General features: G+C 38.8%; 1 protein-coding gene across 1 annotated transcript in view; it reads left to right on the top strand.

Moving 5' to 3' along the window:
* Nucleotides 1–2,327: 2,327 nt before the first annotated feature.
* The window catches only part of LOC130162862 (protoheme IX farnesyltransferase, mitochondrial), a 34,391-nt gene continuing 20,837 nt past the window's right edge, over nt 2,328–15,881 (top strand). The window contains exons 1-4 of the mRNA XM_056366709.1: nt 2,328–2,460; nt 4,241–4,377; nt 4,602–4,998; nt 5,803–5,927. Coding sequence (XP_056222684.1) covers nt 2,430–2,460; nt 4,241–4,377; nt 4,602–4,998; nt 5,803–5,927 — 690 coding nt within the window. The 5' untranslated portion in view covers nt 2,328–2,429. The remainder of the gene's footprint in view (nt 2,461–4,240; nt 4,378–4,601; nt 4,999–5,802; nt 5,928–15,881) is intronic.

Below are 15,881 nucleotides of genomic sequence, written 5' to 3'. Positions count from 1 at the left end.
GAACAGCACATAACGGTTATCTGCTGCAATAAAGGTGCTCTTGTGCTGGGATCTGGGATGGCCTTGTGTGTATTGTTGGCATTCATCAGCCCCTGCATCTTGATGGTGCATGAAGATTACACCATGTAATCTTGGCGGGGAGAAAGGAGGAGCTGGCAATAGAGTGGAATGAATGAGATGAATCAGGAGAATTGGATGCTCAGCTTGGATTGCACTGGGATTTGAGTTCATAGACAACTGTGATTGTAAAGGATATTTGCATCACGGCCATTCATGAAAACAAATCATACACGTCATAGGATTCTGTGTACTCTATATACCAACACACATACAAACATATGTGACAACTGCAAAGTTAGATTGCCTTGAAATTGAATGAGTGGATATTTTTCTTTTATATTGAATACGATCTCTCCAATCAGATGACCGTGATTATCGTCCTCGTGGGTCAGTAAAATGTTATTGTTCAAGGAAATGAAACACTGCACCGAAACAAACAATCATACTCTTTTATTATCTTTGTTTGAATAAAGTCAGGCTGCAAAAGTGAAAGCAGCGGAGAGGGTGTTAATCAGAAGGTTTCCATCTTGTTGGCAATGGCAGCCAGGGCCAACAAGATGATCATACACATAAATAACAGGCCAAACAGCGGGACTAGACAGAGGACACACAAGGGCGGGAGGCAAAAGGCCAGACATTGAATTAGACGGCAATTTTGAATTAAATGAAACCCATCTTCAGCTCAGATTTATTGTTCAATGACACAGGTTTTCTGGTAACCTCACTCCTCGAAACATAAAACGCCAACCAGTGTTTGTTACAAGTAAACACATTTAGTCACATATTACTGTAATTCGGCTAAACTGATTGAAGTTCTTCAGGTGTAAAAAGAAATCATTCAAATTAGCTGAATATGCTTCTTCTTGAAACTATAGCATCAAATCACAACAATGACACACTGCTACAGACACAACTGTTTGGAAGGGGACAAATGAGGGTTTTCTGCAGTGATTCAGTGGGTCACGCCATAATAAGAAATTAATGTACTTCTATGAAAAATGAAGTATGAAATGAAACGTTAACATTCAGTGAAAAAGGGCAGAGGTACTACTTCACACAGCAGATGTCATATATTTAATGACTGGCTTTCTTTTAGTCTGTCATCTAAAACGATAAAGATAATGAGTTATATGAGGATCTTGGAGGCTTGACCCTGCTAAACAACCACCTGGGGAAACCTTAGAAAGGTCACACATGGAACACAAGGAATTAAAGTGGTTAAATCAGTAAGTAATAGCAGACTAGATGCATTCATTTTTCACAGCAGACATTTTCAGCTGTCATAGCAGGAAAAGCACAAGTGTTACTAAAACCATTAACAATAGCTCCATTCTATTCAAATGTCCCATTAACAGTGACAGTGACATGAAAAACACACGTATAGAAACCACAAAGGAATATTATTTAAAAACAAAAAATAAGGGAATGAAATTCACTACCCATGTAAAGCCTACAATATTGTAATACAGAACAGATATATATTTATAGTCCTTATGTCCATATACAACGTGGTAGAAGTAGTTTTAGAAGTAATCTTATGGTAATTCTCATTACATTACAACACAATGGTACTGATTTCTTTTATTAAGTAAAAGTAGCAATACAAGACTATACTCAATTAAATGTACAAGTTCTGCCTTCATAATTTTACTTAGGTAGAACAAAAGTATTAGCAGCAAAATGTAATTAAAATATCAAAAGTAACTGTAGTCCTTAAGGACAGAATGTCCATTGTCCATGTGTCACATTATACTTAGTATATGGTTATTATTACTACTGACTATTGTGTAAGTTGCATTCTAATGTTGTTCTTGGTTGAGTTGGATGTATTTCTTTAAAAACTTTTTTTTCATGGGAGTGAAAATAACGATAATTTTCATTATGAATTATTCTGAGGAAATGCTCTTAAAAGCTCATGGTGACACTTAACAATGTACTTTTTTTTTAATTGTTAAAATAATTTAAAAAAAGGAGCACATTAACATTTAAGAAGGTGAATTCATTAAATGTTTGGCATGATAAATAAACAATTATCAAAATAGTTGCAAATTATTTTTCTGTAATTAATTTTGAATCCTGTACTTGCAGCCTTTAAACGATTGTGTGGTTTAATTTATAACAAAGCATCATATTTTATAAGCTGTTCGTTGGTTTTATTATCCAGAAAACTTACCTTGTGAAGTAACTAGTCTTGGGGTAGAATAGAAAGCGTCAAGAAAATAAAGTGCTTCTTAAATCCAGTATCCGCATGTCACGGACTGAGTGACGTCGTGTGACCCGGAACCGTTTGTCTTTACCTAACGAGGTCAAAATGGCGGCACGCTGCATGTGAAAGGGTCGAAACGGAGCCGGCTTTATGAACCCAGAACATGTATAAAACACCATGTAGCAGACTGTCAGGTAACACCGGAGAAAATGTGACGTTATGTGTAATGTGCTGTTACAATTTTATGTCATTTTTCATTTTCGCCCGCTGAATACAGCCTATGGAGCTACGGCGGAAGCTAGCCAGCTAGTTTAGCATATGGCTATACGGGTGGATGTTTGGCAAGAGGCTAACAGTGACCTTAGATAGAAGTCAACTGCATCTGCAGTGACCAAAATAACACAGTTACTGACTGCTTTTATTACGACAGCTTTTCAACTATTGTTGTGCAACTGTATGTTCCTTAAACAACGGGGAAAGCTTTAAAACAACGGCTTTATAATGGTTACGTGACAGATAGATATTAAAGATGCTATCGACAATATATTTGTACAATGTTTGTGTCCACTGCGTTAAACTGGGGTGTTGCTAATATTGTAGGGTGCTCTCAACATTGTAAATTGGGTGTATAAAATGTTTAGAACACCTTTTGGAATAACTAATTGCCAAAATAACTATAAAGATGAACCAACACCTTTCGAAAACAACAAAAGCTGAGCATTATAACCTTGATGAAGATACGATTTAGTGCAGATTACAGTTTTACAATGCATTTATTTGAGCTAAAGGTAGCTAATGAATAAGCAACTGAGTGTGCGTGAAGGTTGTTAGTCTCATAACTTGAATACATATACATTATTGTCCAAAAGTTTTAGGTACCGAAATGGTGCCTTCAAAAATAATGCCATGAATGGCTTCATGGTGCAGTAAACAGAAAAAACCTAAACCAAATAAGTATCTGGTGTAACCACCCATTACCTGCAAAACTACACCAATTCTTGTATGTACACTTGTGCACAGTTTTATAGTTTCCTTGCCACATCTTTTCTGTGGATTTAGGCTGTCTCAGTGTCTTCTTTTTCTTCATGAGTGAGTTTGGGAACAATCAGAGGGCTCCTTGATGGTATAGTATGATGGATAAGAATCTAAACATCTAAAGTTCCTAAAAGTTTTGCACAGTACTGCATGTCTTAACTATAAGTTTACTTGTGTCTGTTACCTGATGCACATCAAGACAAAATCCTAGCTGTATTATCATTATTGTTAATGCATGTGAGGCATAAAGTGAGGCTAAGTCAACACAATCTTTGATGTTATCGTAATTATAATTTGGGAAGGCTAGGAGCACCATGGAAATATGTTATAACTTTTAGTGTTTGGTCATGCTTCAAATTCACACATAATATATTGTTTGTCTTATATGCCATTTACAGTTTCTATTTATAGTTTTTTTTTGTTTGTTTTTTTTTTTTCTTTTTTTTTTTTTTCTTTTTTGTGTGTGTTCCATGCACAATTTAATCTTTGCACAAAAATCTAACAATTAGTCAATTAATTGATTAGTTGATTAACAGAACAATAATCAGCAGCTATTTTGATAATGGATACATTTTTTCACGTAGTAGGGAAGTAATGTGAAAAAATACTGCAATTTGTCAGGTTTCAGCTTCTAAAATCGGAGGCTTTCCTGCTGCTGTATGTCATATTATAATACACTGAATGTTGATTGGTTTTGGTCTGTTAATCGGACAAAACTACATCTTAAGACGTCACTTTGGATTCTGTGATTGGCATTTTTTCACTAAAAGATTAATTAGTATAAAATAATCTTAAATTGCAACCCTAACTTTGTGTCTTGGTTTTCTGTGTTTTTAGTTTTGGTGTATAACTTATTTGTATATTACTATTACTGACATAATCAAACTGAACCAAAGATATTCATATTGATAACTAAACATCTGTATGTGTGTTTTGTAGGTTTGGTTGGTGTGAGTGTGAAACTACTTCAAAATATTCCTCGATGTAACCAAGCTGCTCGGAGCCTTATTCAGCTGCACAGAAGAGATCCATCAAACTGGTCGACTTATCAGCATCTTACCTTCCTTAAACGCCAGGTAGCTTTCACTCGGCACAATTTCAGTTAAAAACAGTTCCTGTTGCCTGTCATTAATGCATTTCCCTCCACCACACTACTGATACTGTGTACTTATTTTGTTTGAAATACTTTCCTTCAGTTTTATTGAACAAATTATCCCATGATATTCATGAATTTCCCCTGGGGGATGAATAAAGTATCTATCTATCTATGAATCACTTTGTCTACCTGTTTTCCTTTCAGTATGTAGCAAAGAACAGCAGTGAGCTTCACCAACGTGCCGTCCCGAAACAGGACCCTGTCCTCACCATTGTGGATGAAAGGGAGGACAGTGTTGAGAGGCAGGTACAGAGAATACCAACTATCGATCCTGTGGCCACAGAGGCTGTGCTGCAGTCAGAGGATGTCACCAGTAAGACGCAGCCTGAAGTCTCCACTTTGAACTCCACTGCAGAAGATGTGGCAGTGCAGAAAGATGCTGTGTGCAAAACAGTCGCGGTTTCAGGTGAGACTCCACATATCCAGGTGGAGACAGAAGAGGCAAGGGAGGCACGTCTAGACAGACAATGGAAGCAGCTGAAGGTTCATATGGCTGACCTACCGGATATCTATGCCAGACTCGCCAAAATCAAGCTTACAGGTAGAGTACACGGTACATCTTGATTACGGCATATAATATTTGCAGAGAGAAGTTAACACATGCAAGCAATTACCTGAAATACATGCAGAATCACTTATATCTCTGAAGTTATGTCTATGCAAATACAGTGATAATAATTACTCCACAAACAAAGCACCTGCTTATTTATTATATACAGATTAAAACTGTGCAAGCAGGAAAGACATTCATTCATCTCATTCACTCAGTGAGTGAGTCTAGGGTTAGAGTACCACTGTGGCTTGGCATTAGTGCACTCCTTGTTGTCTCATGGTCAGGCCATTGTCACAGGAGATAAGATGTGCAAGATTATCCACTCTTCTGCTGGTGATTGTATGCCCAGTCTGTCTCAAACAACACTGCTTTTTGCAGTGAATCGCTGAATATGCCACTTCTAGTTGAGCTTCGGAGATACGGGGAACCTGTAGTTTGTTTTGCTATGTTTGTGGAGAAACACAGTTCAACAGTTGATAAGCAAATTGTCAGTCAGTGGTCAGTGTCATGCAGTATTATTTATTCAGTTCCACTCAATAAGAATGATTGGTTGACTTAAAGGCGCACTGTTTTAAAATAAATAAAAAGACTGCTTGATAAGGCAGTTCATTTTGCACTAGGATGGATTATAATCTGCTGTTAACTTCTGGTTTCCTCCGTACTCTTCCTGTTTATGTTGAGTCAGGCTTCTACAGCAACAAAGCATTGCATTAGCAGTGCTCATTACCTGTAGAAATACTTGAAGACGGTCACTTAAGTTGCTGTTCTATTATTCTTGCTTGATGATTTCAGCGTTGGTGGTTACAACTGCAGCAGCTGGATATGCAATGGCTCCGGTGCCCTTTGACCCTCTCATGTTCTTCGTATCTTCTCTGGGAACAGGCCTCGCCTCTTGTTCTGCCAATTCCATCAACCAGGTCAGTTATCTGCAGAACAAGGCCAAACAAGGGCCTGGATGTTTATTTCAGCATGTGTGAGTGTGTGTTTTCTTTCTTTGTGTGTGTTTGTTTGTTTTGGCTTGTTACACACCATTTGTAGGGCCTAATCACAGCACGACTCATATTAGTGTACAACTAGATAATACGTGATGAATGTTATTCAACCCTCACTATCTGATCATAGAGTTTAATTTTCGCCTCTTCATTACACTGTCACTGAAAACAGAACATTATAGGCCTCACAAAGATGGGAGTTACTGCAGGATTATACAGGTATATCTAATAAACTGGTATCTCTGTGTAAAACAAATGATTAACCATACCTAATTTACCTAAACTACAAAGATTCCATGAAGCAACAAATATTAAACACATGGCTTGTGTAATTGTTTCAAGAGTTGCAGTAAACACTGCAAATGTTTCTGGTCTTTAATCTGTTTATTTTTTAAGTACCAATTTCCTTTTGGGAAGAAAGTAATTAGGACTAGTCACAGGGCTGGCAAGATATCTGTTAGTCTTATAAGGCATAATAGATTTATTGTTTACATGTTATACAAACATAAACTTTCTTGTTGACAGACACCCACATCCACAGTTTCCTCCTTAGTGTTGCCTGTGTTCTAGAAAATGCTGTAAGAGCCAGCGCAACTCAATTTTTTTGGGCACTTTACATTCCTCTTTTGCTACGCAACTCAAAAATGCATTGAGCTGACTGTAATGCTATTATTATTTGCCTGCTGAAAGCTTCTTTTTTTTCTTTTTTTTTTTTTTTTTTTTTTGAAGCTATAAACAAAGGGGAGCTAGTGTGCCTATACACTAATAATACCTAGAATAAGTAGGGCCTCCCTCTGCCTTCTAGTGTTGACATTGTACATCGGAATTTGCTCCGTGACTTAAGAATATTAGTATAATGGGTGACCTCTCCCTCAGCCCTGGATTGAACTCCACTTAGTTGTGTTTTTGGCCTGTAATTTGGCCAAGGCCATGATTACACTGCAGGTACCTGCCCTTGGGGCAGACCCTCCACCCCCCTGCCCAAGCCTACCCTCAACTGGCTTGTTCCACCTGCTGTCTGAGTTAGATTGTGCGAACACTGATCATCCTGGACCTGAATTTGCTTGTGTTAAATAGGTACAATCTGACCCCTCCTATGCTTCACCTCAGGGGTTTAGATCTATGGATACAAATGTGCAAATGTTTACACAGTTTAGTTTTTGTTGTCAGGCCTGAATAGTGTCAATCAGTCCACTGCTAAAGTTTAAACGCTATTGTCTCTTCAGGGGCCTCAAACAGAGCTGTGCTGTGACTGCTCTGTGCACCTCTACCTCACACTGAGCAGGTGTGTAAATATTCTTCAGGTATTTGAAAAATGTCCTTCTCTCCTCATGCTGAAGAGAGCAGCACAGACTCGAGCTCCAAGACGTTCAGAGCGCTGAGTGATGCAAGAAGCGGCAGCTACTGTTCGTACCCTGGGTGTTCCTTTATCTGTGGGCCCACCCTCACATTACTCCTGTCAGTCTTCATTTTCTGCACTAACTCAGACTGAGGTTAGGATACTACATGGCTTCATATTTCATTGTAACAATGTTATTTGCCTTTCAGAGCCTCTCTCTTAGTTTCTTTGATCCAGATCTAGTTTCAGACCTGCGATAAAGGTGAAGCATGGGCAAAGTTCAGAGCAGATGTAACCCAAATTCTTGTTTCCAATTAGATGAGCGTGAAAACTGGCAGGAAGTACATGCACTCTGGGCTTCTATCGATTTGGAAATCTTAAAAAAGTTAATATATTTCAAGCCTTTTTGTACGGGCCACATTTTTATAAAAGCAGCTCAATTTTAGCGTTTTCTTAAAACTTTACAAAACCTAACTAAAAACGTACAATTACAATTACAGCAGAATTTGGAAGAAATATGACAAAATTAAGCAGGCCACACTATGTTCTAATCAAATTTTCACTGTCATCAAATTACATTTTTATACATTAAACCAGAGTAGATTAGCTATAAATGTTTAGTGTGAAGTCATGAAGACTTTTAAAATTTGATTGCATAAATGGACCTTCCAGATAGTGCTGATATGAAAGGGGCAATATGACAAGATTGTGGATGTCTAGAAAGATTGAAGAGTTCATTTTGCAAGACGTGTTCTTTGGTGGAATGTGTGGTATTACTGGAATGCTTCACATGGTTTCTGTAGATAAATATACAGCAAAATGTAAAGAGATCCTGGTGGAATATTACTTCAACATTTCCCTCTGTTTTCACAAATGGCCTTGTGTCTCTTTGGTTGAAATTCATCAGTGCTTACTCTGTTTGAGGCCAAGAACTGCCCTTTCTTGTGGCTAGTAGCTGGTATGTGAGTCCAAGCCTTCACACAAGTCGGATTCATTCTGCTCCTTTATCCCCCTCTTCTCTGTGGTGTGTGTCATCATAGTCTTAATTGACAAGAGTTGGAGATGGGATTATTGTTTCTGACAAATTAGCCAGATGTCTTCAAGTGAGACTGACTTTGAAGTCATGCAAGGGCTCCATCTTTTATTTAAAAGGTAGTTAAAAGGATAAATGTCATTAGGAAAGTAAACTTGTTTATAGTTGGTAGTGTCTTGTCTCCCTCTGCTTGCTTGGAATGAAAAGTATATGCCTTTCCTTATACGATGTAAAAGTAGTTGTTGGTGTTTCTTTGTTTGGAGAAGAATGTCATTTTCCTCAGTGTAATTATACACACAGAAGCACAAGGGATGTCATGTGTGACACGTAATTGCCTGTTGTGCTGCCATTGTGGCGGTACTCTGCACCTCTTTGCAATGGACTAACGCACTCAGGATTGTCTGTCAGTTCTTTCTTGTCAAAGACACACCCTCACCTGTGTGTAACCGATCTCAACACTTCAGTCATCCATTTGTTTTTCATAATCCTGAAAAGAAAAAAAGTGGAATGGGGAAGAAAAACATCCTACCTTCAGATCTGCTGCCAGGGTTTTTTTCCTTTTACTCCCTGTCATCTTAAAAAAATCTGGTGCTTCACCATTAGTGTGGTTAGTTGTGATCAAAGCTTGATGTCGTTTTATATGAAAAATCAAACAAAAACTTGACAAACAAATCAAAGCAGCGTCAGGCCCCTGTGAAGATCACTTCCTATGGATTGTGCCCTAATCCCTTAATTCTCTGCATCTAAAGAGGGAGTGTGCAAGTATGTGACCACACAACTGTCGAATTACCTTGAGGAAAGGAGGAAAATGTCTTGAGGGGGAGAAAAATGCTTTGGCTCTTGGAAGTGGCAGCCAGACCTTCAGCGGAGCTGTCAAAAGCCAAGGCTGCTCTTTGTCCCATTGGGAAGTGCCTGCAGGGCAAACAGAAATGTTGTGGTTTCTTTTTAAAATGTTACTCTATTTAGGAAACTGACGGAAGGATGTAAGCACTTGGAGTCACGTAACAATGGTATGTCAACCCTTCTAGAGTTTCTCACCACAGTCCAAAGCCTTAATGCTGTCATGTCGGTCTTGCAGTCAGAGAGGACAATGAGGTCCAACAGCAAAGGCATGTAATTATTTCAGCTTCTACTTCAAGTAGCACTCATGGATTTGCAATTAAGAACATTTTAGTATGTTACATTTGCTTACTGCTGCCCAGACTGCCATTAAAGCCCGTATGGAGATGTCCAGCTGAAAAACGGTTAATACTCTGTAGAGACACTACTCTAAGAGAAATAGCTCATCCTGTTCAAAGCCACACCGAAGAGTTCCCTGTGCTCCTGCGGGAGAGAATTAAACTAGGTAAGGTTTAGCTGAAAAAGAGCTGCTCTTTAGGACCCCCGGGCCCCACACCAGGCACAGCCTCTGCAGGTGTCCCAGCCGTCATCACCTTCCAGTCTCGCCACTACTTCAGCTAATTGGATAATTGGGTCAGATGAGAGTTTCAGGCTGGAGCCTAAATGATCCCAGGGAAGTCTTGAGGTCCCCGGCAGTATAAACAAGACCTAATGTGGCCTTTTACTGTCAAATAAGTACTGCTCAACTATTTTGACAGTGGCTGTAGTGTAAGTCACACCATGTCAGCTCGCGTGTTTGTTTTGATGAAAATTCAGGCTGGCTTGTTTTGTGGCTGCCTAGTGTCATTTCTGCTTTCGTGACGATGGCAGTGAGTTTTCTTTTGTGTCTGCGTCTCTCCTGTGGTGAGCTGTCTGAGGCTGGCACGCATAAGCGAGCCCCCACAAGCCCCCAGCCCATCCACTCCTACCACTTTAAGCTACACCCTTCTCTCTTGTCCTGTGCAGGCATGCATTATTTACCTTCATGCATGTTTCCTCCTGAGTTCATCTTGGTCATAACCTTCGAGTTTATGGGTACATGACTGTACATGGGGACAGGTTTAGCAGACATCATGTGTGTTATCAGAACATTATGATAACACGTTTGATGTACTTTTTCAAACCTTTTTAAAAGATACAATACTACACACCCTTTTAAAGAAAACTAATACTGTAATACAGCCATATAAAAAAGCTCACTGACCAGGTTTGACATTGATACAGATTATTTCAAAATTAGAGTTAAAATTGATAGCACTTGGATATGATTTTAATCTGTTTACACTGTGCAATGTCATTATATAAACCCTCTACTTCTAAGCTCATGCTTTCAACTTTAAAAGCATTGTCAAGTTCCACTGACACCACAGTTTATTATTTCAAGCACACTATTACAATTTCTAGCATGCCATTACAATGCAGGCTTGTTCTCGCAGTTGATATCTTTATCTCTGATCTCCATCACTGTATTGTTTGCAGTGGCAGTCATCTTGTTAATCATATTTATCTAAGCATTTGGAAGGTCAGATTGGTGTGCTGCCACCTGAGTTTGATCTGAATCAAGCCTGGAAATTCCCTCATGTTATTATACATATTAACCCCCCCACCCCCCGGCATATCTAGTGTAATACATAAATCTGTAAGGAGGTTTTGAACTGCACTGAGGCAAATTCATGAGCTGAGTCCTCAAATACTACATGGCTACATTTAGGTAATAGCAGCATAGCAGAATGTTTGTTTTGCAGTGTCAGAAAGTATTAGGAATGTGACATTTTGTGTTATGGATCTGGACTGGAGTGTGTTTGATTTGAAACGAAACACTGACCATGGAGTTTAAAAGTTGCCTCTGAGCTTTGATTTAATCCACATCAGGTGAATTCTGTAGGAATTGTAGCCTTTTCTATACATAGTAGAAAGTAATCAGATAAGTTGTCTTATTCAAAATATATATGCAAAATGTTCAGCAATCATAGCAAACTTCTAAATACAAGCCAGTTAATAATAGGCACTAATAAAACATCGTCTGCAATACATTTTTATCTTGAAAACTCTGTTATCGCCCAGTGTATTTTTAAAGATGTCAACTGCGTGCAAAGGTAGCATCATCCCAACCACTGTAGACTCAAAGTAAGCATGTTAGCCACTGCCTTCTGTAGGTTTTCATACGGCAGTGTACATTTGATATCCTCCACTTAGTTCTAAGATGGTTGACTGTGATTACAGTGATCTTTGCCGCCTACATAGATATTTTATGTTACTGCTTTAGACAGACTGAAGGTGTAGATAGTGATCCATCAGCAGCACAGTAGGTGGTGGTGTCTGCCTCAGGCTTGGTTGGTGGCAGAATTGCTGGGCCTCCGCAGTCAAGGCTGCCACAACAATTTTCAAGGATAGGGCTCCTCTCATTGTAGTTCAGGGTACCTCGCATAGCATGGTACCTCTTGAGAGGATCATTAGTTGTAACAAGACCTTATAGCCCCACTAACCATTGCGCTCTTCAAAGACAGTGAAACCCTTCTACTGGATTTGTGTCTGTTCCCCACTGAGAAGTTGCAACAGAAGATATGGTTTCAAATGGGGGCCATAGAATACCTCTTGCATGATGACACTGCTATCCTTTTTGTGCAATTTATTTTCACTCTGCTCGCAAATTACCCCCCACCATTCTCATAACAGAGTCCATTTGATGAATTGCAGTGGATGCCTTCAAAATAACCCCTATATTGAGGGCACACTGTATTTGTTTTTCTTGTGTGGAAAGCTTCAAAGATATCTTCAGGCAGATGGAGTTGTGAAAGTATCAGTGCTTGTCATATTCGTTCCACTGGCTAGGTACTGTAATTGACTGTTCAAAACTGTTTTGGCTGTCAAAGGATTATGTGTTGGGCTTTTTGGAGTTAAAGGTCAGACACATCAGAAGCTTAGCCAAATGGGCGATTTAACTCAAATGCGATCCCTTTCTTAGTGCAGACGCTGCTCTTAGGATCGTGTTTTCCAGGAGCTTAGTTAAAACAAAAGGGCAAGCTGATCTTTGACATTGATAGTTTTCTCAGTTTTTGTTTTGATGGTCTCGACCAAGCTGTCAGTGGGTTTGGAAATTCCTTTTTAATTGCCCAGCAAGATGGCATGGAAAGGGCTTGATGGGTATCTCTCTCTTTTTTTTTTTTTTTTGCTGATGGATTAAAATGAATATTTAACTAGACAGCCCTGTTTAATAGTTAATTTCTTTAAACCCTTTTGTCTTTGTCAACCACGGGGTGCCAATCTATTTCAAACTGTACAACTGAGTCTCAGCCTCAGATGGGAGACAGATGCTTTCCTCTGATAATAACATGAGGGGTAAATCCACCTATTAAATACCCCCAAGTTAATGCTGAAGGGGAGCAAGAGCAAATACTGTTGCCAGGCAGGCTGAGATACAGGGATGTTAATAATATTCTGCTTTCCAATAATGTCTTTAATTGTTAATTTTATTTGTGTGTGTTTTTAAAATCACCATTCTTTTAGAAGACTTTGGCATCAGTGTTGCAATGTATTCTTTATCTTGTATCACTAACTTAGTGTCTTGTGTGTGGTCAAGAAATTGTCTGTCATATTTACACAAGCTCTGTGTATTGAGAACCAGTGCCAAAGCAGCAGTGACAAATTTCAGCTTCTGATATTAGTGTTAAATTCAAGTAAACGTTTCAAAAGCCAGCTGTCTGTAACGTCGCTATTGACACTGTTAACATTTTATAAGTTCCAATCATTGATTTTAAACATTTTTAAGGTGCAGGACAAACTTAATAAAGTAGATGGACGTGGAGCTGGAGGCAATTCATTTAAAAAAAGACTTTTGGCAGGCAACAGCAACCGTCAAATGAAATACTTGAATGATGCTCGTTTTAAGCAGCACAGCTTTCCCACTGATATGAATCCTTAGCTCACCTCTTACAGTCAATAAAACCTGCCTTATCAAATTTAATGAGTCCAGCGGAGTGAATTTAGAGAAATATTTGAAAAAGCTAAAGCAAGGTTTTTCTCCGTATCTTTTTTTAATAATTTATCTACAATTCAAAGAATGTTATAATATTGTATGAAATGATAAAACATATAATACTATGAGCCAATGCTCAGTATTTGAAGACTCCAATAAATGTACCTTAAAAACCATTAAATGTTACTTTTATAAGGCAAAATATTAAGATGCTATTAACAGTAATATTCAGGTTTTTAACATGGTAGCTGCATCATTCTGAAATTAAACTCCATTGGTTTTCATCCTCTGGCCTGACAACCAGAGATAACACATGGTTTAAAAAACAGTTCAGATTGTTAATATTTTTTTTTACTCTAGGGAAATGATCATGAACCCCAACATCAGTTACACTTCTCCCTTTTCATGGACACATAGCTAGCTTAAAGGATAAAAATAGACACTGTCAGAAAACAAATCAATTCATACAGTCCACTCATGCCTTTTTAAATACAGGGTTCAGTACTTCAAAAGAGGAAAACAGGGCTGTCCACAACATGTCGTCATCTTTTGTGAAGATCACACTTGAGAGATGCACTTCCACTCACACGCAAAGTGTCTCTCTGAGCTTTCAACGTCACAGCTTGTTTGGGCAAACACACCTTACCACAATAGAGTTGCCTTCACCCGAGGGGATGAGCATGACTGACTGATGGGCAGGTGGAGCATCTCCTCAACACCTCCCTGATTAGCCTTTAGTTTCTGACAAAACACTGTGATTATGGGCTTCAGTGACCAACAAGGCGAGATGCAGACACCATTGAGTCAGAGGGATAGAAACCACCCACCTCAGCACTGTCTGGCACCAGTGAACCTTTCTACACTTCACACTCCATTTGGCAATGGCTGATCTCATACAAACTGAGTTAATGTTATTTCACCAACTAAGACAGTGTTATTGCTGCTTGTAGCAGAGTTTTCAGCAGGTAAAAAGTAGAGTCTGAATGTTTAGGGTCAGCAGGTTAGGACCATATTTCTATCAGAATTTGTTTTAGAATAAACAATCTCAGTTTCACTTTCCTTTGACATTTCTGGACCTGCTTTCCCACTGATAGAGATAGTGGCATGTCAGCACCTCCAGGATGCAACCTGGACGTATCAGTGAATAGAGACAGTCAGTGTGGTGGCCCCTGTATGTCTGGAGGACAAACTGTCCCTCTGGCACTAGTGTCACACTGAAGCAGATTGTGGACGGTGATAATGGGTTGCTGAAGATGCACTCATTTTAGAAGTGGCCCTCTCTGCTTGTCATCAAGCCTTTGCACTGCTGAGCATTGGCAGACCGAGGCCGGAGGTTTGCATGCCTATTCAGTGCATGTAATATTACTGTGTATTGCCAAGCCTCAGCCCAAATGGTTTTTGTTTAGTTGGGCTGCTCAAAATCACTAATCATGACAAGAAGAAAGTAAAAGTATTATGACAGGAAAAGCAATGACTTAGCAATGATGGAGAACATCTTTTGTGATGCTAATGAATACATACAGTGTTTTGATGTGCGGTACAGTATTGTATTGAAATAAGTAACAGAGAAGTGAATAACAGAATTTCATGAAATGACCTGCTGTTTTCTATTGAGCTGAAACTTAATAGTTATTTAGATTTCTATTCTTTGGCCTGCCATCTTCCATTTAATTACAGGAGGGGATAATTGTACATGTGGATACAAAGACGGCTCCTAAGCTCACTGTTATCTGTGCTATTCTTTATAACACAACACAAGCTCTTGGTTTTAGACCTTTTGTAAACATAAAGGGCAGATAAATTAAAGAAAAAACACTTTCCCTGTGAATAAAAAACCTGACAGTTTGTCTGGTTTTATTGTAGCTAAACAATGAAGAAGTAGAAAACGGTGTGTTTTTGCAAGGCTGATTACAGCCCTAATTCTTCAATTTCGATTCAAGAAAAGAAATCTATTTAGGGCATCTGCTTTTTTAAGACATCACTTTTATGTATTTGTGTACAGTTTTTTTTTTTTTTTTTTTTTCATGGAACTCAAGTTTACCCTCTCTATCTGAAGGTAACTTAGCCAAAGGCAAGTAGGGAACACTCTTTGTAATACTGAGATCCGTGGATAATTAACAAAAGCAGCCCTGTTTATGGCGTGCCCGTGAGCCAACACTGCATGCTAATTTGATTCAAACCGAGAAGCTTCTGGGGCAAGGGCATCATTGCCGGAAAACAAAGTGGTTACCAGCATGCACCAAGGCTTTCCCTAGGTCTTGGGTGTGTCTCATAGATGCAAAATCTTGGTGAGAAGTTTATTTATTTAGCCCAAAATCACAAGGTTGTCTTGTAGGGCTTTACAGTAAAGTCCCGTGATTCATGAGTTTTTAACTTACCTGATTAGGGGTGTGAGCTTTTTTTAAAGGCACATGAAGGGTTAAATGCATTAGGCTTCCCATCTTGCCATTTGCTGAATGAGGGATGTATTATCTTAAAGCTTGCTAGTGGCAGGATTAATTAAACCCAGATTAGCATTTATGTGTTCAGCTGGTCATTTTCCTGTTGGCAAACTGACACATCAAGAGATTGTTGCTTTTTTTGTTTATTTGCCACAACTTGACTTTGACTGATTTGAACATTTTTCTTTCTCCATTGTTCACTATGGAGAAA

This window comes from Seriola aureovittata, chromosome 21 (assembly GCF_021018895.1).
Source record: "Seriola aureovittata isolate HTS-2021-v1 ecotype China chromosome 21, ASM2101889v1, whole genome shotgun sequence".
NCBI lineage: Eukaryota > Metazoa > Chordata > Actinopteri > Carangiformes > Carangidae > Seriola > Seriola aureovittata.
The sequence above is the reverse complement of the archived record's forward strand: the minus strand, read 5'-3'. Positions and strand labels throughout refer to the sequence as shown.